General features: G+C 40.6%; 1 protein-coding gene across 1 annotated transcript in view; it reads right to left on the bottom strand.

Moving 5' to 3' along the window:
* Positions 1 to 4,295: 4,295 nt before the first annotated feature.
* LOC126109571 (peroxidase-like) overlaps positions 4,296 to 25,492 on the bottom strand; it is a 368,534-nt gene continuing 347,337 nt past the window's right edge. Inside the window, exons 5-17 of the mRNA XM_049914593.1 lie at positions 22,479 to 22,616; positions 21,172 to 21,436; positions 19,586 to 19,827; positions 19,303 to 19,461; positions 18,180 to 18,394; positions 16,582 to 16,783; positions 13,169 to 13,366; positions 12,915 to 13,062; positions 10,883 to 11,039; positions 9,406 to 9,576; positions 8,510 to 8,711; positions 7,280 to 7,385; positions 4,296 to 5,453 (exon numbers count right to left, since the gene is read on the bottom strand). Of these exons, the coding sequence (XP_049770550.1) occupies positions 5,369 to 5,453; positions 7,280 to 7,385; positions 8,510 to 8,711; positions 9,406 to 9,576; positions 10,883 to 11,039; positions 12,915 to 13,062; positions 13,169 to 13,366; positions 16,582 to 16,783; positions 18,180 to 18,394; positions 19,303 to 19,461; positions 19,586 to 19,827; positions 21,172 to 21,436; positions 22,479 to 22,605 (2,277 nt within the window). The 5' untranslated portion in view covers positions 22,606 to 22,616 and the 3' untranslated portion in view covers positions 4,296 to 5,368. The remainder of the gene's footprint in view (positions 5,454 to 7,279; positions 7,386 to 8,509; positions 8,712 to 9,405; positions 9,577 to 10,882; positions 11,040 to 12,914; positions 13,063 to 13,168; positions 13,367 to 16,581; positions 16,784 to 18,179; positions 18,395 to 19,302; positions 19,462 to 19,585; positions 19,828 to 21,171; positions 21,437 to 22,478; positions 22,617 to 25,492) is intronic.

Below are 25,492 nucleotides of genomic sequence, written 5' to 3'. Positions count from 1 at the left end.
ATCCTGGTGCATTTGAATGCAACTGTCGCCACAACTAAAGGAATTCCATGAACTCTGTGACCGTAATGTCGTCTCTCCTTTTCATGGAAGCACAGAATGTAGACAGGGGGTGGCAGCCCTGCGAGAGAGGGGAGGTGCTTATTCCCCCAACAGCACTCCTCTGCCCTCAGGCAGTCTAAGTTCTCATTTGTTTATGGACGCGCCCAGCAGTCATGATATACTGTCCGCATAACATACGGCACATTTGTAAACACAAGTCAAAGAATTACAAATGTAAAGTTACCGCATGTCTACAAATACACAAGTACAGACGTATATGTAGATGGATTATCATTTCAAAGAAGATAAAAATTGTTACATTAATAATTATACATAGACACGTTCTGTAAAACAAATATTTGTGAATATGTCAAATATGCCTGTATGTTGTCAAATGCTTCTGCTATTAGATATTTCTTTACTTAGAAAAAAATAAACTTTTAAAATTAGTGAAAAAAAACTGTGGTTGCTGAACTACATTCATTCATTCAACATGTTGTTGGAAGATTTTTCTTTGTGCAACAGTATTTCTAATTGTTCTAGCAGATTAAGTTTTTACCATGGTTTTCCATGTGGAGTACAGTTAGGCCATTGTGGATGTCACTTGGTCTGTGTCCATTAAAGTACATTGGTTGAGAATCATGTAAAAAAGTTTTCAAGGAATTGCAAATCATGACTCTACCATGTCTCTATTTTTATGAAAATATATGTTTTATGAAGGCACACCAGGAACATTCATTGTTTAACAGTCAAGTTCATAACCACAAAATGAGAAATAGAAAAGTCTTTCATAGAGAAAGTCACACAAAAGCTTTGTATCAAAGAAGTGTTCTTTATCAGCCAAAAATCTTATTTAGTGCACAACCAAAGGAAATTAAAAGTATACCAAAATTCCACATATTCAAAAAAGAACCTAAAAAAAGTTAAGTTTTTATAGTGTCAAGGCATACTTAAATCACCAGCATTCAATATACAGTAGATTATTTCCTTCATCATAATGACCCAAATGCTCATTGAAAACTAAATTGTATTCAAAGGATTCCTTTTGATTTAACATATATGGTTGTTGTGCACACAGCACTCCATGGAGTCGCCAATCAATAAATTGTATTCATCTATTATTCTAATTTAGCATATTACGAATGTTGTTATGCATATTGCTTCATGTTATATGTAATAAAATTTTATTTATGGACATATAATTGTAAATCTTTTCATGTCCTATTTTCTATGTAAGGCAATGTATGACAAATCCTATATCATTTTTATAATGATGAGACACAAGGATGCTAAGTAAATAAATAAATAAAAGCAAGTATGTTCTTTCTAATGTGCATGGGAATCCTACCTGTTCTGGCTATGTAGAACGCAGGGGAACTGTTACCGTATTTACTCGAATCTAAGCCGCACTCGAATCTAAGCCGCACCTGAAAAATGAGACTCGAAATCAAGGAAAAAAAATTTTCCCGAATCTAAGCCGCACCTGAAATATGAGACTCGAAATTCAAGGGGAGAGTAAAGTTTTAGGCCGCACCTCCAAATCGAAACAAAGTTGGTCCATTGTAATATGAGACACAATTTAGGTCGAATGAATGACGATACAGCTACAGTAGTTTGGTTCGCGTAGTAAGCTAAGCAGTTAGGCTTTACCAGGTAGCCATAGCTATGCGTCAGGCGCTCCATCCATAATTATACGGGTACCCTTCCTTTTTCACGTGCTTCGTCTGGTTTGGATCGATTGCTTATTTTTCTTTGATCTTATAAGTGCCGTTCTCTTTGTTATACGTGTTTACGCCACTCTAAGCTGAAAATGCATTACTGTACTGTGTCATGCACTGTTTGTCGCATTCTGATAATCAGTGTGTACGGCCTGTCGCCGCTCGCGGCGTGGCTTGCTTTTGTGCGCACTACCGCCGCTTACAATTAAAAAAAGAAAAAGAGAGAAATCGTCTCATTAGCGAAACAATGGCAAGAGACTGCTATTTGTTGTTACTAACACTGCTGCTTTCTTTGACGATCAACAAGAACCAAATAATAGACTGCGTATGATAGAAAATGTTCTGAACGAGAGTTTAGCGAAAATTTTTCTGTTTGAAAATCTTTGCAGACGTCTCTTTAGTACATAACATTGTGCACAGAAATTAGTCATCTTAGATTTAAAAATCTAGTCAATTGACGTGCTTCATTTCTGACTATCACTATTAGGCATAAGAATAATACGAATATAAACATGAAATGATATGTATATTCTTCGGCGTTTGCTGTTGTCTCCACTCTAGTTTCGTAGTTTATTAAGCGGACAGGATTTAAACGAGATAGCAGCAAACACGAAAGAATACATGGCAAAATGTTTATATACGTATTATTCTTATGGTGAAGAGAATACTGCATGTGATTCACAATTGATAAAAGTTCCTATTAGTAACCATCTATTCTCATAGGTAGAAAAAATTCAGAACGTAGAGTTGGCCATATTGACAAACATCCCAAACAGTCTTGCCAGTCGGATTTTCGTAGTACAGTACATTGAAATGTTGCTACATTCGAAGACTAACAATACGGAATTTGTATTTACTTCGTTGGATAATGTATGAAAATGCAGTGGTCGAAACTCGGGGCGGAGAAAAAATTTCGTCTTCCATCGTTTTTTTTTATTTATTTACTGACGCAGAGGTTTTGGCGCCAGTATTTATCTTTGTGCCTGAAAAGCATGCATGTGAATCGCTAGATATATTCGACGGCAGAAGTTAGTTGTGGCGGCACCTACCAACATTTTTCAGAACTTCCGCTTACTTTGCACTCGATTCTAAGCCGCAGGCGGTTTTTTGGATTACAAAAACCGGAAAAAAAGTGCGGCTTAGATTCGAGTAAATACGGTACATTGTTATTTATATATTCCACTGTATTCTGTTATTAGGATGTTCATGTTCACTCTGTGAAGGATGTGATATCAAAGTTTGTTCTTTGTGGAAAAAGATATTTTAATATTGCCGTTTCTAAATGAGTCAGCAATTTTTTTGTGATGCAGGGCTCAAATAGGGAAGGCTTGAGAAGATATGTGTTGTGACAGCAGTTCTTTCTCTACTGCTTCTATTACAGATGTTGGCCTGTATTTTGTTGGATAGTTTGTCAATGGATTTTTCAGAGTACCCATTACTTATTGCAGTTGCATTGATTATATCAATTTCCTGTGTTAATGCTTTGGATTTTAAGCATAATGTGTGTGCCCTCTTTAGCACAGATCTAAATGTAGCATACTCGTGCCTAGTTGGATGGTGCAATGACATGTATTGCTGTATCAGTGCACATTGGCTTCCTGTAAATGTAAAACTTCTGTTCTTGCTGTTCATTGACAGTTAGGTCTAAGTCTTTTATGAATTTTGATTTGTTTCATGTTCAGTCGTTCAATAAAATCACAATGGTGACTTAACGCAGCTGTTCTTTATTTTAGGAAAGTTCATTATCGATTCTTGTCAGTTGAGAACATATTGTCTCGAGTTCGTAGGGATGAGTAGATGAAATTTAAGTTGTCTCAAGTACAACATGCCACTGGGCCCCAGCTTAAGTGCAAGCATGTAACAAAAATAAAATATGTGTGTTCTGGCTTTTGGTGAAATTTGTGTATCTGACAATTAGAAAATAACAGCAACCTTGCAAACTGTATCATTAATGTGTTAAGGTAAGCATATAAACTTAACCTCAGCGCTGTGTGGTCTGGGGAGCCCGGTCACAGTCTGTGCAGCTCCCCCCGTCGGAGGTCTGTGTCCTCCCTCGGGCGTGGGTGTGTGTGTGTTGTCCATAGCATAAGTTAGTTTAAGTAGTGTGCAGGCTTACGGCCCGATGACCTCAGCAGTTTGGTCCCATAAGATCTTACCACAAATTTCCTTAATCTCAGCAATGTTTGGTTCATTTCACGCTTTACAGAAATCTGAACAAACAGTCCTACCAGCAAAGCACCTCATTTCAGGATTGTTTGGAGAAAGCAGAGTAGTATGGAGTCCAGTTATGAGAAATGGTCAGACAGCCTGGCAGTCAGTGGAAATTATCCTCACAGCTGGGTCCTGTATAGAGTTTTAATCTGGTGTAGGAAACTCAGATCTCTACTGCTCATTTCTTAAGAGCTTTACAGTTCTGGCATTGTCTTCACTGAGGTGTAGCACACTGGTGCAGTTTCATAAAAGGAACGGGATGAGGATTCAACATAATGTTTGTTTTAATGTTTCAGGAAGGATCAGATTTAAATAATAAAACTTCACTTTTATATAACATGAATACTTTAATATCAGTGTTTTTTAATTATTTTATAATAAAAAACTATAAAAATTTACATATAAATACAACACTAACATGTATAGCAGAGATACATGACATGAAGTTTATTTTCTTTGGATACAAAAGACACTGTGATGGAATGTAGCTGGCTCATGATTATATGAGATATGAGACTGCTAAAAATGGTGGAAAACTTTTTATTTCTAAAATGAAATTTTATTGTTGTGCAAGGAAAACAATGAGTTTGTTTTGACTTTTAAAAAATTAAAAATAATTTTTAAATTTTCCTTTTAAAATCAAACAGTATGTAAAAAACAACTTTTCCTGTTACAATGACTAGTCGTGAAACATGAACATATTCCAAAAAACAGACAACATACTAAGTGTTCATTACAAAACAGTTTTAGAAATTTACTCTTGTGCCAAAACAAGCCCAATGTTTAAGAGTAATCTGCACCACCAATATAAAATTCTAGTTTAGGAGTATTTTTAAGCACCAAATGACAGCGGTCCAAATGGACATAAATTTGTTGTAAGAGACCTCTTGTCTCTTACATTTTACTTGAAGATCAAAATGGTCCACACTTTTCAAACTGTTATGATAAGTGATGGTTGCAAGTAAATGTAATTAACAGCTAATATATATTATTGCACTGAGATCAATATTGCTATTCTCCTCAGGTCTCCACTCAAAAACACAATTTTCTTGGAATCAATGAGCCATCCTATACACACATAGTCCTCACACAAACAAAATTAAATATGCAAAGAAAATGTGCAACACACGCAATGTCCTTGCGCACTATTTTGACACACTGTGCCACTCTACGAGTAACACACATTCAAAATCTACTTTTCTTCGCCTGTCTGGCTCAGAAAACGAATACAGCTATGGTAATGGCACAAATTAATCAGTGTACAAAAATATTTTTCATCAGATGAGTTTCTTGATGCAGTCTTTTACGTCATTAAGAGTCTTTTTTAAAGGAGCTGCACAATAAATAAATGTCTTTGTGTGCATTGTCAAAATTCAGTCATTTTGCGAACATGTCGCAGTTCACACGGTATTCTCACCTTCTTTCCATGCGGACAGATCCAGTTGTGGGATTGCCTCTGTATCAGTGCACTGCTTCAGTGGATTACTGTTTAAAGAAATAAAAACAAAAATTAGATATTATTAAGGGCCAAATGGCAGCAAGTATAATAAGTTTCAAATTCACCAAGCAAAACACTAGTCACATGGTGAATTAAAGCTAATAATTACGTCATTTGTCCATACATGGCATAGACTGAGGTGATACTGTTACATAGAAACGGAGACATAATGTTCACATCTTTGAATATATTCACTGTTTTGTTTGCTGTCTAACAAAGGACAATAATGCTGATGAGAAATGTTGGCAGCATGGCACAAAATTGTCTCTGGGTGTTCTGGTAAGGAATGTAGCAATGTGCACTATCCCAAAGATTTAATTAATAATGATAGGCAGGAAATCGTGTCAAAAGATGATCCAGAGGACTCATTCAAAAGGACCTACAGCATTCACTCAGTGAACATAAGACAGAAAAATGATTTTCACTTGGGTAACATAGGTTTGACCATTGTATAGAGAGGTATTCACTATTCTACAGATTTCATTTTTAGTAGGCTTCCAGGAGAACTGAAAAATTTGAGTGACAAACTTTGAACCTAATCTGAAAGTCTTCCTTATAATACTCTCCTTTTATTGTATGCAGTTACCTGTATATAGTATTATAAATTGTTTTGGTTTTTGTAACATTTTCTTTTTTAGTTTCTAAATTTTGTTATTGGCTTTCTGCAAATTATGCAGTGACTCACACTACAATCAACTACCTTTTGCAAACAGAACCTGACAAAAGAAAATTTCAGAAGAAAGCAGATTTATGATTGACAATGTGGTTAAAAATTGCTTTTCTACAAGGCATTGTTTCAAGATGTATGGATCAGTCCTCCTCAAGCTATTTCCAAATTAACTCTGTAGAGGAACCTGTGTTGCATGAATATTTGATACATAGCTTCACATAAGAGCACCACATTGACTTCTGTACACAAAGATTCCGATTCACTGCAAAGGAGATGCAAAAAATGGAATGTGGATCACAGACAGTAGATTGTATTGACCAAAAAAAGCACATTTTTTTGTACATACATGACTGTTGTGTGTTGTATGGATCTCATGATGCCTTCCAGAATCAATACATCCAAAAGCTGGTAGGTAGTTTGTTGGCCTAATAAGGAAGACAGGATATCAAAGAAACAATGGCTGGGGCACATATTGTGAGATCAAGTCATTGCTGAAAACTGAACCTGAAGGGATGAAGGAAGGAAACAACTGTATGATAAATATGAGTATACAAGACAGACTGTTGAAGTGGAAAGAATAGCTGGCAAGTGACTTGCATGGAAAACTGCATCACACCTGGGTTGATGACCAAAACCAATAATTTTTGATGGTCTGATGATGTTTTAATCATGCAAAAATAAGTTCTTTGGGTGAAGTTTCAAGTGACTCAAAGAGAAGCAGTCACCCTGATCTGTTAGGCAACTGCTTTTCTGTGTTTGACTATCATGTAAAAATCATTATCTGTCTTCCAACACGATGATTCTCATGTCCACCTGGCAAAAATTGGGACTGCAGCACATGAAGAACAACTGTGCATTTCGTGTGTCCCAGATATGAACTTACTGGAAATCTATAGGGCTGTGTGAGAAACTGGCAAACATCATCGATGGTATGTGCACATTCTGTCTAATCTGTACTGAGTGGCTGTAGTAGAAATGATAGTATATTGATGCCTCTCACATCTATACCCTTTTTTATTGTGCTGCAATGAGTTACAGCTGCTAATTTGGCTGTGTGGCCCGATACACACTATTCACGTGAAGGTGACTAACTCATTATGCAGTGAGCTTCTATTTCCAAATTTTTGTGAGATAGTAACTTACCTTTCTGATGGCTTGTGGAAGACATCAGCCTGTATCTGCTGCACTCCGTCACTGTTATCACAGAGGATTCTGGCAAGCGAGGTTTTGCGGATCTCACACAGCTGGTCTGTAATTGAAACAAATACAACCAATCAAAAGAGTGATTCAGTGGGCTTTGTTTTTCTCAAGGAAACTTAAAATTTGGTAGTTATGGTGTAATAGCTTTTCTCAAACTATAATCAAATTATTCTCTTACGTACAGTACAACTGCAAAGATACACATAAATAACAGCTTTTAGAAACACTATGAGTTAGGACCCAGTTGATGTTTACTTAAATACTCACACTGAATGTGGAGATCAAATAACCATCCTATTATACTGATATTGTTTTCTTTTGCGATTTCATCAAATCTTTGCAACAAAATGGCGAATGTTTAACTAAACAGCCCTAACCACCTTTCTTCACATCATATTCATCGAACACAAACTAATGTTCCATCTCCAACAATGATGAGACATCAAGTTATAGTCTTCCTTCCCTTACTGTTTAATCCCAAATCTATCTCATCTTCTTAAATTCTTTCCTATTTTTTACAGCATAGCAGATTCCAGAAAATATTTTTTTTATATCAACTTTTGTTTGTATCCAAACCTTCTGCTAAATAGTATGTAGAAACTTCTTTTATCTTTACCAACTGGTAATTTATATTAAATTTCTTGATTTTAAAGAAACACATTTTCTGTACTACTGCATACACATATTGAGACAGATACGAACAGCAAGACAGTATCCCAATGTTAAAATGTATGCAACAGAGTAAAGATTGTTTTTGTGACTTTTGTATTGCCTTATTCCAGACCTCTAGTTTATTAGTAGTCGCTAACTAGCAATTTCCAACATTAATTCAGCAAACACAAGATGCGTAACAGCAACTGAGAGTGATGCTATAATACTGCCACATCTCAAATATTTCAAAACTTGTTTGCTGTTTACGGAATACTTAATATACATTCCCTATGTTGGGTCTGATACGTTTCTTATTACCACTTGTAGGAAAATAAAACAATAAATAAAGAAAATAAACAGATTGACTGCGAGTGAATAAATCCAAACACTTTTGGATGAGGAGCCTATTCAAGCCCAAATAAGTGAAATGTAATTGTACATCATTATGTTTACAAAATACAAACATGAATGTTCATGCCAGCAATTAGAACAAAAGAGACATCAGAACTGTAAGATATTTACCGGCAGTGAATGATGACTGCCTTCCTGAGAGATCGTAGAAAAAGGCGTCTCCCCTCCTGGTACGCCCCATCTGCTCAGCGACAATGCAGCGGAATGTGGGGCCCAGCAGAGCGTCGTCTGACGCCGGGTGCTCGGCCAAGCCTCCGACTACCAAATCCACTTCGTCCGGAGAGCTGTAGAGCTCCCTCAGCTTTGACACGACCTGCACAGCACAAACCACAGTGGTATCAATCACCACCCTCTTGGAAGTCAGCCAGGGCTTGCAATGTATTTCCAAAATATGACAGTTCGAAAGCATCAGATAATCTGTTATCAACACATGATCCCCATCTGTCTACCTGTACCACTATGTTCTATTTACTTTAAACTTCAAGCCTGTAGCACTTTCTATCATTTTATTACTTGACTATTAATGCAATCAGTGTCTAGTGTTAACACATGTAGCACACTTATTGAATACCACCATCCTTGCCTCTCTACTACAATTTATTTCTTTTATTTCAAAGTAAACAACACATTTCAGTCTTTGCATCCACTTTCAACTGTCTCTTACATAAAAGTATGAAACACATGATGTAAAAGATCAGAGTATGTTCAGACTAAATAAGACAGCTGAAAGTCTACACAAATCTGAAACATGTCCTGTTGTTTGAGGTAAAATAAATAAGTTGATAAATAAGTTGCAGTGGAAGCACAACGATGGAACCTAGAAGCCACACAGACATGCAGTTTCATAACTTTTATCTATCTGTAAATTCACTTTATCAAAGGCCTACTAATTATTTCCTATTATGTTTGTGTTTTACAAAATTACGTGTACTTTTCACTGTACCTCAAACAAAAATTTCAACAGAGCAAAACCACATTTGATGTTGCTGGGTGGATGGAAGGCTCACCTCTTGTGGCATGTAGTCAGCAAATCCAGAGAAGTCTGTGACTTTTGGGAGACCACACCGCTCTCTGAATGCGTTGTAACCGGGAAGCCCGTGGTCACGTCCACGCTGGATATCCAGACTCAGGACGTCCAAACCGTAGCTGCCGTCGTTGCGGAAGAGGTTTTTCAAAACCTGGAACAGAAAGAACGAAATCAGTTGTATAATGACCTCTCACACTGGATAAAATTTTTGTTTAGTCACATCACATTTGCAGGATAAAGTAAAGTAGTTTCATTGAGTTCCTGTGTACGACCTGCAGGGTTGTTATTATTAGTTTGGTATTACAGTGTGCCTGACATAGCTTTACCAGTGTAAGTGATAGAAGCTAACCATATGAACTCTGAGGGAAAGAAAAAAAATTCTTTTTTGGGGGCGAAAGGGAGAAACTGTCTGAATGTACGGCAGGGACAGTCCCTTTCCCTTCTCCTTCAGCAATGACCAAAATGGGACAGTTTATGCTGGAGGGGTCCACGGTCTTCATAAAATTGTGAAACATTGTAATCTCCACTTATGACAGTCAAATATGTTATTTATTGCAAATTCAATTCTGAGTGTTACTTATCTTCCGGCAGAGATCTCAAATGCAAATGTGCGCACAGGCATAAACATAGCCATTAGTCTAAACATACAGTAAATACAAGAGATGTCCAAGTGATAAGGTGAAAATAAAACTAAAGATGATGTCTTGTGCAAGGAAGAGTTCTCTTCCATTTTTTGGTAAGGTTGGCAAATAATTACAAAATCAGGTAAAAGTCACTACAGTATCATGTTTCTCATTGTCAAGTGGTACCAAACAAATAAATATATAGTACTGTCTTGTTTTTGTCTGATTTTGTGATTAGCAAAATAACTAATGACTTGGACACTGTTCGTACTTTCTTGTTGTTTGGACTGGCGGCTACATTTGTAGCTGTAAGCATAGTTGTCTCTGTGGGAGGAAATGAGTAATACTCGAAATTGCAATTACACTAAATAAAATTATATCTGACAGCCATAAGCAAAATGGAGATGCTAGATTTGTGGGGTCACAACAATCAGCAATGAGTAATATGACATGTGACGAAGTGGAAATAATCAGGATCAGTCAATTTCATTATCTTAACATTTCATATCTGCTTATGGTGAACTATAATTTACTATATGCTACTGAAGTTTCACCATAATGCAAATTTCAAGCACAATGAACTGCAACAGGGCATAATAACAAAGGCACCGTAGGTGGACTTGACCTCATTCAAACAATTTTTACAGGCTCAATACATTCGCCATAAAATTCGAAATCAGTCTGATAACTGCTGTGCAGTATAGACTTGTCTAGTGAGTAACACTGACCTGCTTGAACTATATCCAGTTATTGTGAGAACCAACACGTCAGGAGAAAGTGGAAAAAATTACGCTTGCTGTTGTGATAGTGGTACAGGAGGGAACCCACACTCACCGAGTGAGAGAAGTGCAGATCCCTGCGGTGGGCCTCCTGTGTAGCCATCCCCCTCAGCAGGTTGTCGAGGCCGTCCTCCGACTCGACCAGCTGCGGCCGGTTGAAGTGCTTGTGCAGCTCGTGGCGTGCGGCGACCGAACGGTTCTCAGCTATCAGTCTGTGTAACAGAAACACTGGCCTTACACTCCAGACAAAACCTAAAGACATTTACATGTCAATATGAGTGTCAACTATTGTACTGGAAAGGGAAACTTTTACACTACTGGCCATTAAAATTTCTATGCAACTCACAATTCCGACTTTGATAAAGGTCAGATTGTAGCCTATCGCGATTGCGGTTTATCGTATCATGACATTGCTGCTCGAGTTGGTCGAGATCCAATGACTGTTAGCAGAATTTGGAATCGGTGGGTTCAGGAAGGTAATACCGAACGCGAGATCCCAGCGTCGTCGTATCTCTAGCAGTCGAAATGGCAGGCATCTTACCTGCACGGCTGTAACGGATCGTGCAGCCACGTCTCGATCCCTGAGTCAACAGATCGGGACGTTTGCAAGACAACAACCATCTGCATCAACAGTTCAACATTTGCAGCAGCACGGACTATCAGCTCGGAGAGCGTGGATCCGGTTACCCTTGACGCTGCATCACAGACAGGAGCGCCTGCGATGGTGTACTCGAAGACGAACCTGGGTGCACGAATGGCAAAACGTCGTTTTTTCGGATGACTCCAGGTTCTGTTTAAAGCATCGTGATCGTCACATCCGTGTTTGGCGACATCGCAGCGAACGCACATTGGAAGCAGGTATTCGTCATCGCCATACTGGCGAGTCACCCAGCATGATGGTATGGGGTGCCATCGGTTACACCCCTGGGTCACCTCTCGTTCGCATTGATGGCACTTTGAACAGTGGACGTTACATTTCAGATGTGTTACGACCCGTTGCTCTACCCTTCATTCGATCCCTGCGAAACCCTATATTTCAGCAGGATAATGCATGACCACACGTTGCAGGTCCTGTACGGACCTTTCTGGATACAGAAAATGTTCGATTGCTGCCCTGTCCAGCACATTCTCCAGATCTCTCACCAATTGAAAACGTCTGGTCAATGGTGGCCGAGCAACTGGCTCGTCACAATACGCCAGTCACTACTCTTGATGAACTGTGGTATCGTGTTGAAGCTGCATGGGCAGCTGTACCTGTTCACGCCATCCGAGCTCTGTTTGACTCAATGCCCAGGCGTATCAAGTCCGTTATTAGAGCCAGAGGTGGTTGTTCTGAGTACTGATTTCTCAGGATTTATTCAACCAAATTGCGTAAAAAGGTAATCACATGTCAGTTCTAGTATAATATATTTGTCCAATGAATACTTGTTTACCATCTGCATTACTTCTTGGTGTAGCAATTTTAATGGCCAGTGGTGTATGTACTGCACAGTCTTAAATTAATGTTGTGAACAATAAAGCTTCAAAATTCCATCATGCAGGAACTAACATATCTGAGTCCAGTTCATTTTATTTTAGAACTTTTTCCAATTCATGACGGGATGATATGGCAATCAGTGATAAGTGTTTCGAAGAGATAAAGAGTCTCGGCTGCAAAACAGGCTTCATTACTTTATATTTTGTCAATAGCACATTTCGCTTTGTTTGCTTGGCTCAAACAGGTGTTAAACATACTAAGCTGCCATCTGTGCAAATTTCTTAGCAGGCAAACACCATTGTCAGTAAGTTAACCCTGTGGTGCATAGCGTCCACTACAGCTTCTTTGGCATCTACAATCAGTCCTGAGGCTGCAAATGTACTGCAATGGGCACTCCCTACTAGTGTTGTGTCCTGCACGCATTTGCGGCCTCGTGACTGATTGAAACCACCAGAGAATTGACCGTTAAAAGTTGTCCACTGCAGTGAAATTGATGGACCACAAGGTTAAGAGCACTGCGTAGTGCCCCGATATAAAAAGTGTCGAGTACACAGGAGGTAACACTTAAAATAGATAAGAGACCTCAAAGAACAGGAACTGGGAAGCTCACCTCAGTTCCCCGTCCACGAGCGAGTGCACGAACCGCATGGCTGCCGTCGCAAAGCTGTTGGTGACGGAGGGGTCCACGTTCGTGTCGAACTGCTTGCTGAACCCGCTGTTCCTCACTTCGAGGTTCATCTTCTTGATGTAGGTCTTGCCTGAATTTACAGAAGAAAACCACAGTTAGGACTCGCGCTTACCGACGTATCTAGACTGAAACGTAAGGACGCCTGTCGAGACAGAACGCCGCGGTGCCAGACGTACCTAGCAGCAGCGGCAGCCACTCCTTGTAGGTGACGTGCTGGATCTGCGCGACGACGACGCGGCGCGCCTCCTGGAAGAGGCGCTCGTCGTCCCACTGCGGGTGGAGCGCAGCGAGCTGGGCGGCCAGGCGGTTGTGCTGGCGCACCCACACCGTGTGCAGCGCCGCCAAGTGCGGGTGCTGGTTGACGCGCGAGTCTCCTGCGGGGCACGGGAAGGGTGGAAAAGTGCATTAGACGCATCGCTGAGTACACAGGTCTATTACTATCTCCCTGTCACACGATATGACAGTTTTCAAGAAATATTGCAGCTCCTCTGTACTGTAGCTGTGGATACCGTATTTACTCGAATCTAAGCCACACTTTTTTTCCGGTTTTTGTAATCCAAAAAACCGCCTGCGGCTTAGAATCGAGTGCAAAGCAAGCGGAAGTTCTGAAAAATGTTGATAGGTGCCGCCACAACTAACTTCTGCCGTCAAATGTATGTAGCGCTACACAGGCATCCTTTGTAGGCACAAAGATAAATACTGGCGCCAAAACCTCTGCGTCAGTAAATAAAATTTAAAAAAAAATTGGAAGACGAGCATTTTTCTCCGCCCGAGTTTCGACCACTGCATTTTCATACATTATCCAACGAAGTAAATACAAATTCCGTATTGTTCATCTTCGAATTTCAATGTACTACGAAAATCCGACTGGTAATACTGGGATTTTTGTCAATATGGCCAACTCTACGTTCTGAATTTTTTCCTACCTGTGAGAAGAGATGGTTGCTAATAGGAACCTGATGAAATTTGAATCACATGCAGTATTCTCTTCACCACAAGAATAATACGAATATAAACATTTTGCCATGTTTTCTTTCGTGTTTGCTTCTATCTCATTTAAATCCTGTCTGCCAAATAAACTACGAAACTAGAGTGAGACAACAGCAAACGCGGAAGAATATACGTATCGTGTCATGTTTATATTCGTATTACTCTTATGCCTAATAGTGATACAGTCAGAAATGAAGCACGGCAATTGACTAGATTTTTAAATCTAAGATGACTAATTTTTGTGCAGAATTTGATGTACTAAAGAAGCGGCCGCAAAGATTTTCAAACGGAGAAAAATTTTCGCCAAACTCTCGTTCAGAACACGTTATATAGTACGCAGTCTATTATTTGGTTCTTGTTGATCATTATCAAAGAAAGCAGCAGTGTAAGTAACAACAAATAGCAATCTCTTGCCATTTTTTCGCTAATGTGACGATTCCTATCTTTTTTTTAATTGTAGGCAGCGGTAGCGCGCACAAAAGCAAGCCATGCCGCGAGCAGCGACAGGCCGTAAACACGCACTATCAGAATGCGACAAACAATGCATGACACAGTATAGTAATGTATTTTCAGCTTAGAGTGACTGACGTAAACACCTATAACATTGAAAGCGGCAATTATCAGATCAAAGCAAAATAAGCAATCGATTCAAACCAGACGAAGCAAGTGAAAAAGGAAGGGTATCCGTATAAATACGGACGGAGCGCCTGACGCATAGCAATGGCTACCTGGTAAAGCTTAACTGCTAAGCTTTCGACTCGAACCAAACTACTGTAGCTGTATCACAGTCTAACATTATGTTGGACTGTGGCTGTATCATCATTCATTCGACCTACATTGTGTCTCATATTACAATGGACCAACTTTGTTTCGATTTGGAGGTGCGGCCTAAAACTTTTATCTCCCCTTGAATTTCGAGTCTCAAATTTCAGGTGCGGCTTAGATTTGGGAATTTTTTTTCCCCTTATTTCGAGTCTCATATTTCAGGTGCGGCTTAGATTCGAGTGTGGCTTAGATTTGAGTAAATACGGTAACCTAATACACGCGTGTAAAAACTTAAAACTCTAACAAAAAGGTGATGAAGCCTTTGAGATATTCGAGAGGAAAATACTGCACAGATTTTGCTACCATTGAACGATCCTGGCACTGGAGAATGACAAATGCAATAAAACGTACCACTATTCGACCCATAAAGAACCTAACACTGTAGCAAAAATAACAGCTGAAAACATTACGGTTAGGGGAAGTCCTGGTGGAATGTAAATAATTTAAGGAGTGGAGTTGCAGAGTTGTCAGAAGGCACGGGATGAGAACTTTGCCAGCTGCCTGACAAATCCTTTTCAGAAAGCTAGCAAAGTTCTCATCCTCGTTTACGTGCCCTTCGAGGTTTGAGCAGCTCTAGTAGCCGGCGAGTCGTTACCTTAACTCCTTAAATTTTTTAGCAAAAATCGTGAAGTGTAATGGTCATCTTGATGAGTTCACAAGAAGACAAAGTGACACAGAGTGTGGTAGAAAATACCCAGATGGAAGAAGCACAGCAGGATTCCTACGGATACAATTTTCTGACGATGAGGAAAATTACTTGTATTTTTTGGAGATTACTAGCAAGTGAGAACATTGTCAAAACAGAAAAGTTTGGCAAAATATTAATAAACCAGCAGTAAAGAGCTTACAACAGCTTATAACAGCTTTGTAATCGTAACGATAGTTATGACAATAATGGACAGAGCAATTCAGTGTGTGACAGGGAAGTCGGAAGAAAATAAAATGAAGACAGAGCTGTTTGGAAATGACCTCATGATATGGGAAGCTACTCGAATGTGGTCAGAGACGAGCTAGGTCCACGTCGAGGAAAAGTTCTGCGTTACGAAATGAGATTCTCAGCATACGAGACCACAGTAGTAATAACAAGAACAGACTCGATAGTCGAGTTCTGTTAAGAGGAGAGATGCTGTAAGAAGCTGAGAGCTTCAAGTACCTAGGTAATGTGATTGAAGAAGGTGAGAAAACATAATGTACTGAACCAAAAGGTAGAATAGTGTGAGAATTTTTCAGAATGCACGGAAGTCTAGTTTGTAATACGTAAGTGCCACAAAAGCTCAAAAATACAGTAAATCAAGGCGGACAATGTAGCCATTTAAGTTATACTGCAGAGAACTGGACTATAAAGGGAAAGGATATAAGCAGAATGCAGGTTAGTGCAATGAAGTTTACGAGAAGATTTGGAGTGATACAAGCTGACTGGTCGAGAAATGGAAGAGTGAGAAATGTACGAGGGAAGACAAAACACGAGGATTGACATTGCAGTGATTCCACACGAGAGGAATTAAGTGAGAGGCAATGCCGAAGGAGCTTTCCGAAATGAGGTTTCAAGGAGGGAGACTGAGGGAGAAATGGCTGAAAGAAGTGCAGGAAAGTGTACAGGAGAAAGGAAAGACCTAAAATGTGGAGGAAGATGAAGGGAAAAAAAAGAAGAAATAGAGGACATTGGAGAGGATTGCGTTTGCAGCAGACCAAACCCAAGACTGGAAACTGTTAAGAATGAAGACTATGACACGGTTACAGCAAAGTCGAGGACAGTGCGTTGTAAGATACGAACCTGCATGGTAGCAGACTTCACTGTCGGAGTCCACTTGGCAGGCCTCGGTGGGAGAGCTGGAAGCTGGTAGGAAACCCTTCTCGTTGCCCCCCTTAACCTGGACCTTCAGGCGACCTCCGTTGCCCTCACGGAGCGCTCTGGTACGGGCCGCTGTAGAACCGTACACTGCCGATCCGTCGAGGTAATGTGTGGCCGCATTCATCTGTAAAAGAAGACGCAGGATAGAGTGTTGAGCTACTGTGAAAGCAGTTAGTTAGAGACATTCCCCACACTGTTCTGAGCCTGCCTCAACTGTGGCAGAAACAAATGAGTTTTTAAATTTTTACACTCACTCTCAATGGGGTGAGAACATTGAGTCACTAAAAGCATGTCAGAGACAACACAGGTTGTTTTTAAGTGCGCAAGTTAAAATGAGAGGGGTTGAAGTCACTCAGTTGCAGTGATTTCTATGTAGCTTATAATGAAACTTGTCTGCACAATTTTTGATTGAGAAATTAATGGTCACAAATTGCAACAATTTCAATGGCTCTTACAGTGGCCACACAATTTATTTATTGGTTCATCCTAAAATGTGTTGCAAAACGATATGATACAATATGAGTGCTTCATAATATGAATGAAGTTTTTCTTTACTGTTTTCCGAAGAGATGCAAATAGTGGAGAGGGAACTCTATCCACTGGTGTTGTTCGAACTGACGTAGTGCCAGAAAGGGGATAAGTTTTGGTCTTGCATATCGCGGACGAAGGAAGTAGTAACTGACTTCTTTGCAGCACTGGTGTGAAGTTCCGAAAGATGGAAACGAGCTGCCCAACTGAAATACTATTTACTTTCCTTTATTCACAAAATTTATTTCCCATTAACAGCTGTGTTCTTGACGATCAAATATTCAAATGTAGTCGGTTTCAAAGTCATTAAATTCAGCTATCAGACCGCTTAAGAAATGTCGCAAAATTGTCAATGCACCTCTGTAGCAAAAAATGCTTGTGCCTCAACGTGTTAGGAATTCATCCCTTGAGAAGGGAAAAATTCCTGTTTGGCTTTAGTGGCCTTCAGACAAGTTGAACCATCTTTGACAGAGTTTGTTCTTGAATCTAGAATTCAGCAGTATTGTTAACCTTTTCAGTTGGTAGCAGGCACTTCTCAACATCTGCTATGATATTTAAGGTTTCCTTCAGTCATTAGTTATGACTGCATACCAGATATTTTTGTATTTGGAATCTGAATTAGTGTGATTACTGGCATTATTTTGAGACTTGTTCAGAAATATATTTACCTAAAATAAACTGATCTACATAAAAGTGACTGACTTTCCTTTGTCCTCCAAACATCGATATTTAATCGATGTTGCCACGTTTTCAAGACAACAGTAATAGTACTAGAACATCAGTGCTAAAACCCCAAAGGCACTGTTTTGTAAGTCGATATTTAGTTTCTAATGTCACTGTTGCCACGGTTCAAAGACTACAATAACAATAATGCAATACTGTTGTTTAAACTTCCAGCCTCAACATCCTACAAATTTTGTTTCTAATAGTCACACTGTCACATTTCAAATGCTGCAGTAAACATACAGACACGTGTAGAGTTTATTGCTCACCTGTTCGAGGGGGCCGAGCCGGCAGTCGGGACGCATGGCGGGTGCAGAGCGTGCATAGTGGATGCAACGCACTTCTCCTTTCCAGTACTGCTGGTTGCGTTCACCGTTGGGCAGGTGGTCGGTGAGGTCCATGGCCATGCAGGACGGGTGGTGGTGTCGTGGGCTGAGGGAACCTCCATCAGAACGGCAACACGCCACATTGTTGCCGTAGTTAACTGTAATCGTCGAATAGGCACTGATTCAGTACGAGTAATAAACAAATAAATAGAAAGCAGTAATGACTGACCGAGTTTGAGGATAACAAGAAGAATAAAGCAAAACTATAGTAAATGAGACACTGATTGGAGAGGAGCTGAAAATAGAGGAAAATTTCAAGTTCCTGTAGGGTATAACACAGGAAAATGCAAGGAATGATGAAAAGAAACAGATGTGCGAGTCAAGAAATGAATCTACGCTCTTTGCCTTCCGTGGGTAAATGCTCTAACAATGATGCTATCTGAGTGCAACTCGAGGACAAAAAGCAAAGATCTAGGGTTTGAGTATTGTTGGCACACAGTTTTGATCTGCCAAGCAGTTTCAAATCAGAGTACATTTGGCTGCCGAGTGAAAATGCATTCTGAAAGTGAAATTAAATTTTGTAACAGAAATGGAAAATTAGGGAATGGAAGGCAACTTCTACAAGGGAAGATTGGAAAAAAAGGGAGAGAGAGAGAGAGAGAGAGAGAGAGAGAGAGAGAGAGAGAGAGAGAGAGAGATTAAAATGGTATGGGCATATGAAGGGAACCAGATGAGGATGTGTAGAAAGATGCACGAGACCGAGAGGAAGGCTACGGGACAATTTATTAAAAGCAGAGGAAGAAAGCACCAAGAAGGAAGGAGAAGTGTGGGTCAGAAGAGTGACAGAGAGATGAGGGTACGGCAGGAGAAAATAGAGAGACTGGTGTTCGAAGCATACACTGCCAGTGATGGAAAACTGTACTAGATGATGATGATGATGATAATAAAAGCCCAATTATTGCACAAATGAAATCACATGTGATCAGTAGCCCTACAAAGTCTATTTTACTGGTTCCTACTGTATTTGAAACTTAATGATTTTTACTTAGTGGGTAATATTACTTACACATCCGGCTAAAAGGTGTCTGGGTCATATCGTGGGCCACAAACTGGGACCAGAAGGCCAGAGAGAGCGTGCGTGCAGGTTCTGGGAGGGTGGCATTTCCTGCGAGGTTGTAGCTGATGTATCGAGGGTGCGGCAGGATGCTGCTCACAGTTGCAATACCTACAGAACATTATCAAATGCATTCATATTACCAATACAATATTTCAAATAAAGTTTTAACTACAGACAGATGCATTGAAGCTAAACATCACAGTATGTGAGGGAAAGTGTCAGGCCGGCTCACCGTCTAGATAATCGGCAGGCAGGAGTCGGCGGTAGGCTGTGTGCACGCGCCCCCACGTACGCTGCAGAGCATCCGCGCTGGCGGCGTGGTTGCAGGATCCGTCGGCCGAGCGGTATTTTGCATCTGGCGGACAGATGAGGGTCGTCTCGCCCCTGCGCTCCTGACAGCGCTTACCCAGATCTGTCGACGGCAGTGCGGCTGACGCGATGAAACGCAGGCAAGCGTCGCGCTTGGGGTTTGCTCTGAAAGCAGATTCAGGGCCATTTAGATAAGCAGGTCGATTCATTTTTCAGTGGAAAATACTCTCACTTTAACGTGTGTGGCTTCTGCTCTGTCACAGAACCAGTTGGCTCACATTTACAGCCCAAATAATTTACCTTTGGTTAGGGTGACCAGATGTCCGGATTAATCCGGATATGTCCTCCTTTTTAGCTCATTGTCGGAGTCCGGGCGGATTTTTACAGTGTCCGGCTTTTTCGCAAAGTTGAGCGTAATACAGTTAAATTTACAATTTGTCCCATTCTACTGCTCATTTCTTAAATACTTTAACTATTGGCACAGCCTTCGTGATAAACACGCACGAAGGCGGTGTTAGTAGGTGGCACCAGGATTGTCGATGTTATAGTTGATCTACTTATAAGCGAAAGCAAATATCGATTATTTAAAATTTTCATTTCGTATCTTCACTTTGTATTGGCTTGGCTTCCTGTAGTGTACGTGTGATTTGTGAGTGTAATTTTTAACTGAGTTAGTTATGTAAAATATTTGGCTATGCCTAAACGAAAGTGTACATTTTCAGATGTCCTTTCCTGCAAATATCCGGCTTTAAGAAAGGGAGAAATGAATTTGAAGCGGAATGTAAGATATGTGGAGCTGGAACGTACCTCTCAGTAACCATAGAAGTAAGAAATAACTCGACAGATTAACTGTCGTGGTTTTATTTCATTGTTCCATAGTCATTCAATTTATTTGTATTCGGAAGGTTAAAGTGCAGTTTACTGCTGCTCGAATTGTAGATGTTGGTAGCGGTGCGTCGAATGAAGGGAGGTGAATGGTCTCACGTTTTTCGCTTCGTAATCAATTTAGTGTTGTTGACGTAACAAAACAATTGACGCCACACTGTCACCACAATCAATGTTTTTAATTTTTTTATATTGCTCAGTTAACCACCACCTGACCATCAGTAACAATTAACTACTAGTTTTACCGGTAATTCCTGGCAGTCACAGGACTTGTCCAAAACTGACGGGTGGTATCCACATCTGCACTTGACCCATTTGATGTGTCCTCTTTTTTTCTTATTTTGTCCTCCTTTTTGAAGCTGTTTGTCCCCCTTTCTAAACAATTGCATCTGGGCACCCTACCTTTGGTACACAGTACTCCAGTCTGTTTGACAGACTGGACTAGAGTATCCTACTGAACACATGAAGGTTCCATAAAAATGTCATTGGAAAAAAAACCTTTGCGAAAAGTTTGCTGCTACCAAGTTTCGTGACATAAAATGGGAGCTGTGAGGAGGGAACAAGAACCAGAATACATTTGTGTGAAAAAGATAATGAAAAGGCGAATTGCTGACAGCTCAGTACCTGCTGCAGGTTCCGCGTGCAAGGTACTGGGCTGCAGTGTTGGCAAGTGCAGCATCCTTGGACCTCTCCCAGACGTCGAGCCAGTCTTCGCTGGGACCAGCCTGTCCGGATTCGATCAGCTGCCCCTGCAGTGGGGTGTTGGGTTTGATCAGGACGTCAGAGGCTATGATGTTGTGTTCCAGGCGGCCAAGTCTTCGGGTGTGGTCAGTAGCGAAGTCGATGGCATCGGTCGGATCCGGTCCGGGCTGTGACGACTCGGGCCAACCTGCAAGAGATTATTTGTTAGTGTGCAAAACACTGGCAGATCGAGGGCAAAAAGTTGTAGCAACGTAAGACAGAAGTATGTTGTTTATTTTATGTTATTTATTTCTTGTTTATTTCATTCTTTTACTTTGTCCTTGCAACTCCTGAGGAAAATTTACGTTCTACTGATTTCATAACCAAGTTTCTTCTTCATTACCTTACAAGGATGCAAGTATGTACTTAAATTTTTCATTTGTGTCACTTGCTGATAGAAAGCAAGACAAAACTATTTCCCATGTACCAACTTGTTGGGGCACATTCTGTCTTACTGACACATGGAAAACAGTCATCCCTACATCATAGGCCATATTTACAGATTATATTGATTCCTGCAACCTTGTAAGGCGCCAGAAGAAGTAAACATTTTGCTATGAAATCGGCGGAATTTAAAGTTACCCATATGCAGCAGAGAGGACCAAGAAAAAATAGGGGAAAGAAGTTAGTTTTCCAGCATGGAGCCTCGATCAGCTTCATATCGATTATCGACAATTTAGACTATGGCTGTATATTGATCTCGTGTAACTTCAATGTCGACTCCTCTTGACAATGATAGCGTCGTGGAAAATGAAAGTGGCGCTGTATATCTTCATCAATATCGCTACCATCTTATATGATATCGTTCTAGAAATCAATTTTGGCGAGCGTTTAAATACGTCATTGTTATGACCGGTGAAAAAGATGTGCGATAAGTCAAATACTCGGCTCAGGTATTTCAGCAGTACGCCGTTGATGCTTGGGAGAGAAAAGTGGTGTGTCTCGATTTGTTAGGTGTTCCTAGGTATCCTTGACAATTCACAAGTCGTATTAAGGAACAGGCAATAACACCTCACGCTTTAATGCGGGAAATCCCATTATAGGCGATCTCACAGCAAAAGGAAAATGTGACGTGATTTACTTTGCAATCGTTACACAATTAGCCAAATCAACAGGCACTGTTTCGCAACAATTGGGAAAGGTTAGGTGTAATTGTTACGCAGAAGTGTCAATCAGACTGAACAACTTACCGGCAATGGAGCCCAGGTATGCTTGCAGCGACACTGGGATCTTGATGGCAGCGGCTGTATTCAGCTGCGAACCGAACTGTATGCTCATCCACACGCCGAGGCATAAAACCATCATTGAGCACGTCATCTTGACGCTTCCTGCAACAAAAGGAAACATAATTCATCATTTAGCCCATACATCAGTATCAGCTACAAATTTTATTGTCGAATACGATATATTATTCATTACTGGTTTAATTATAACTTGTACCACAAATTCTTGAGCAGCTGCGAGTAGGTGCCAAGTGAGGCCGATAATATTCTACTTGAACGTGGGGTCTGTTATTATCGCAGTAACGTTTTCCTATCCGTAGTTATTTCACGTTGATGACCATCAGAACCATTATTATTATTGTTGTTATTTTGGAGAACAGTGCGCTAATAAACTGAAGACAAGATGCGGCAGTAATGAGGGACAAATGGGCACCGATGGCAATAACAATAGGGATGTCTACAACGGGAGCCGTTGCTTATCACGGATAACAATGCACCACTGGAATATCTAGTGCGTGGTGAACTGCGGTTCCAAATACTAGAGCTTTATTGATCGATTTATATAACAGCGCTGTAGTTAAAGGGGAAAGACCACAGAGTCGCAGCTTCGTTGCGAGGCATATGTTTGCATTAATACACAAAAATATCCTCGCTTTAATTCTTACTCTTTATTCAGGGGTCCTTAATGACTAAGGGACCGCTAAACGGGCAGGCGATGTTGTCTAGTCGTCTTTTCCAGCATATCTGATAAGATGGCATCTTCTCTTAATTTATGTAGGTATCAGAACCCTGTGGGTAAATATATGACGGCAAGTTTCGTAATCTCGTAAACTGCATTACCACGTCAAAGCCCCTTTAAAGGCACTGGCATTGTATCCATTATTCATGCACTAAACTCCGGTATTATGGCGTGTTTACAACGTCACAATAACTTTTGGTATTGTACAAACAAATGTCCGCAACAGTAAATTATACTGCTTTCAGCTTCTAGTGACACAATTCGTAAACATAGGTAAATGTCATTTTAAAAATCACATATGCTGCGCGCTTTCACATGGCACAATCCGTCTCACCCCACCAACCAACAACTGACAAGTGTTATAAGTAAGAATTAAATACGTATTATGCTTATAAGTGATATACGGTTGAAAATAGTGATATTTCAGAACGGCTACGAGCTTCTGATAAAATAAATTCCTATATGCTACCTTGATTATTATTGGTTACATATTTGAACGAAATCTATCGTATCATAAATACTGGAAAACTGCTTTCACTCAGTTTCACAGTACGTCATGCATGAAAATGCGTCATTCATCCACTTAATTGTTCAAGTAAGTTGTAAATGAATGTAATATGCAAACCAATTATTACTTAAATTTGCAACTATTCTTTACATGGTATCAAACTCCATAAAAATTTAAATTGCATACACTTACAAAACAACAATGAAAAAACATTTTCTGTCAAACACCTTGCGCACGATGCACGTACCGAAATAAAATTATTTACATGGCATGATTATGACTGTGGAGTAAAAAACAACCCTTACGTCACAGCAAGAACATTGCCATACGATAAATGAATTTATGATGGCCAAATGATTGAAAGTGGTAGTAGATGATGATCCATTTCATCAGCAGCTCTTGGCAGTTCTTAAATGTTATATTCTTTTTCAAATATCTACGAGCTATCGGTCACCACATAAAGAAAATAATCTGAAATATTGACTATTTCTACGATATATGCAACTAATTGATCCACTGAAGAGGTGGAAAAACGCATAAAGCAGGTAAAGCAGCAAAGAGAAAAAAAAAAGGCTGACGCGGAAGTTGAGGTTACCTGGCACAAAATCCAGCGGCTTGTGCAGCTCCTTGCAGGTCAACAGTACTTTCTTCGCCGCAACTTGGTGGTTAGCCATCTCTGTTGATTGTAGCTGACTAGTTTCAGAATCTGTAGGAGTACTACGAAATACTGTTCACGAAAGACGAAGCGGATCGTAAAAGAATCCTTACAAAATTAAGGACTCCTTTCAGTCTTTTTCACGACAGGAACACTCGTTTCCTGATGTGCGTTTTTTTTTCTAAAGCTAACTAGAAAACTAATGTTGTTTCAGGTACTGGTATTTGTAAACAGACTTGTGAGAAAAACAAGAGAGGTGAATGACTTCTTGATACAAGATAACGAGGGCAACTTTCTCTCGGCGAGAAACTGAGGAATACTGATAGTTGAGAGAGGGTGTAGAGAAGGGAGATTGGGGCTTAGTGTCAAAGCCTGTGTATGGGGTAGGCGACCCTAGACGGCGAGAACCTTCTGACGATGATGACGAAGTCGTCGCTCCCGGCTCGAGGCATGGGCGCTGGCAGCGTGCCGTTCGTCTGTTCGGCCCGTTGCAGACTGGCGCGCCCAGCAGAGCGGCCGCGGAGTTAACCGGGTCTGCACGCGGCGAGCACGCCGGAACCATGCGTCCTGCGCGTGATCACCCCTCCCTGCCCCTTCGTGTGTCCCCTCCACGCCGCCACGAAAAAACGACTTCTTGCCCGCCCCCGCCTTTGCCCGCTGCTGCCTTAGTCACCTCCGCCCGCCTCACTACAACACGCTCTAACCCTCCCTTCCCCCCCCCCCCACCCTCTCTCTCACTCTCTCTCTCTCTCTCTCTCTCTCTCTCTGTGTGTGTGTGTGTGTGTGTGTGTCACGCAGCTGGCCGAGTCGGTCTGCGCTGTCATAATATTACCCCAACGGCCTTCGCGCGTGCTTTAGCGTCACACAGCTAACTCACACTGTAGCTACCTCCACCGAACCCCTTGAGCGACCTTTTGCAACCGCGCAGTTTGTGCCACCTTTCGGTCAACGACACTCCCTTGTTTCTCACCCGACCAAAACATCAATGCAGATGTAACGCCAACACGCCTTCTCTAGAGAGATGTCGTTTTGAACACTAAATTCTGAGATTACCTCCTGTCAGTGAAATTCTCGTGGTT

This window comes from Schistocerca cancellata, chromosome 12 (assembly GCF_023864275.1).
Source record: "Schistocerca cancellata isolate TAMUIC-IGC-003103 chromosome 12, iqSchCanc2.1, whole genome shotgun sequence".
Taxonomy (NCBI): domain Eukaryota; kingdom Metazoa; phylum Arthropoda; class Insecta; order Orthoptera; family Acrididae; genus Schistocerca; species Schistocerca cancellata.
This window is presented reverse-complemented; position numbering and strand designations above follow the sequence as displayed.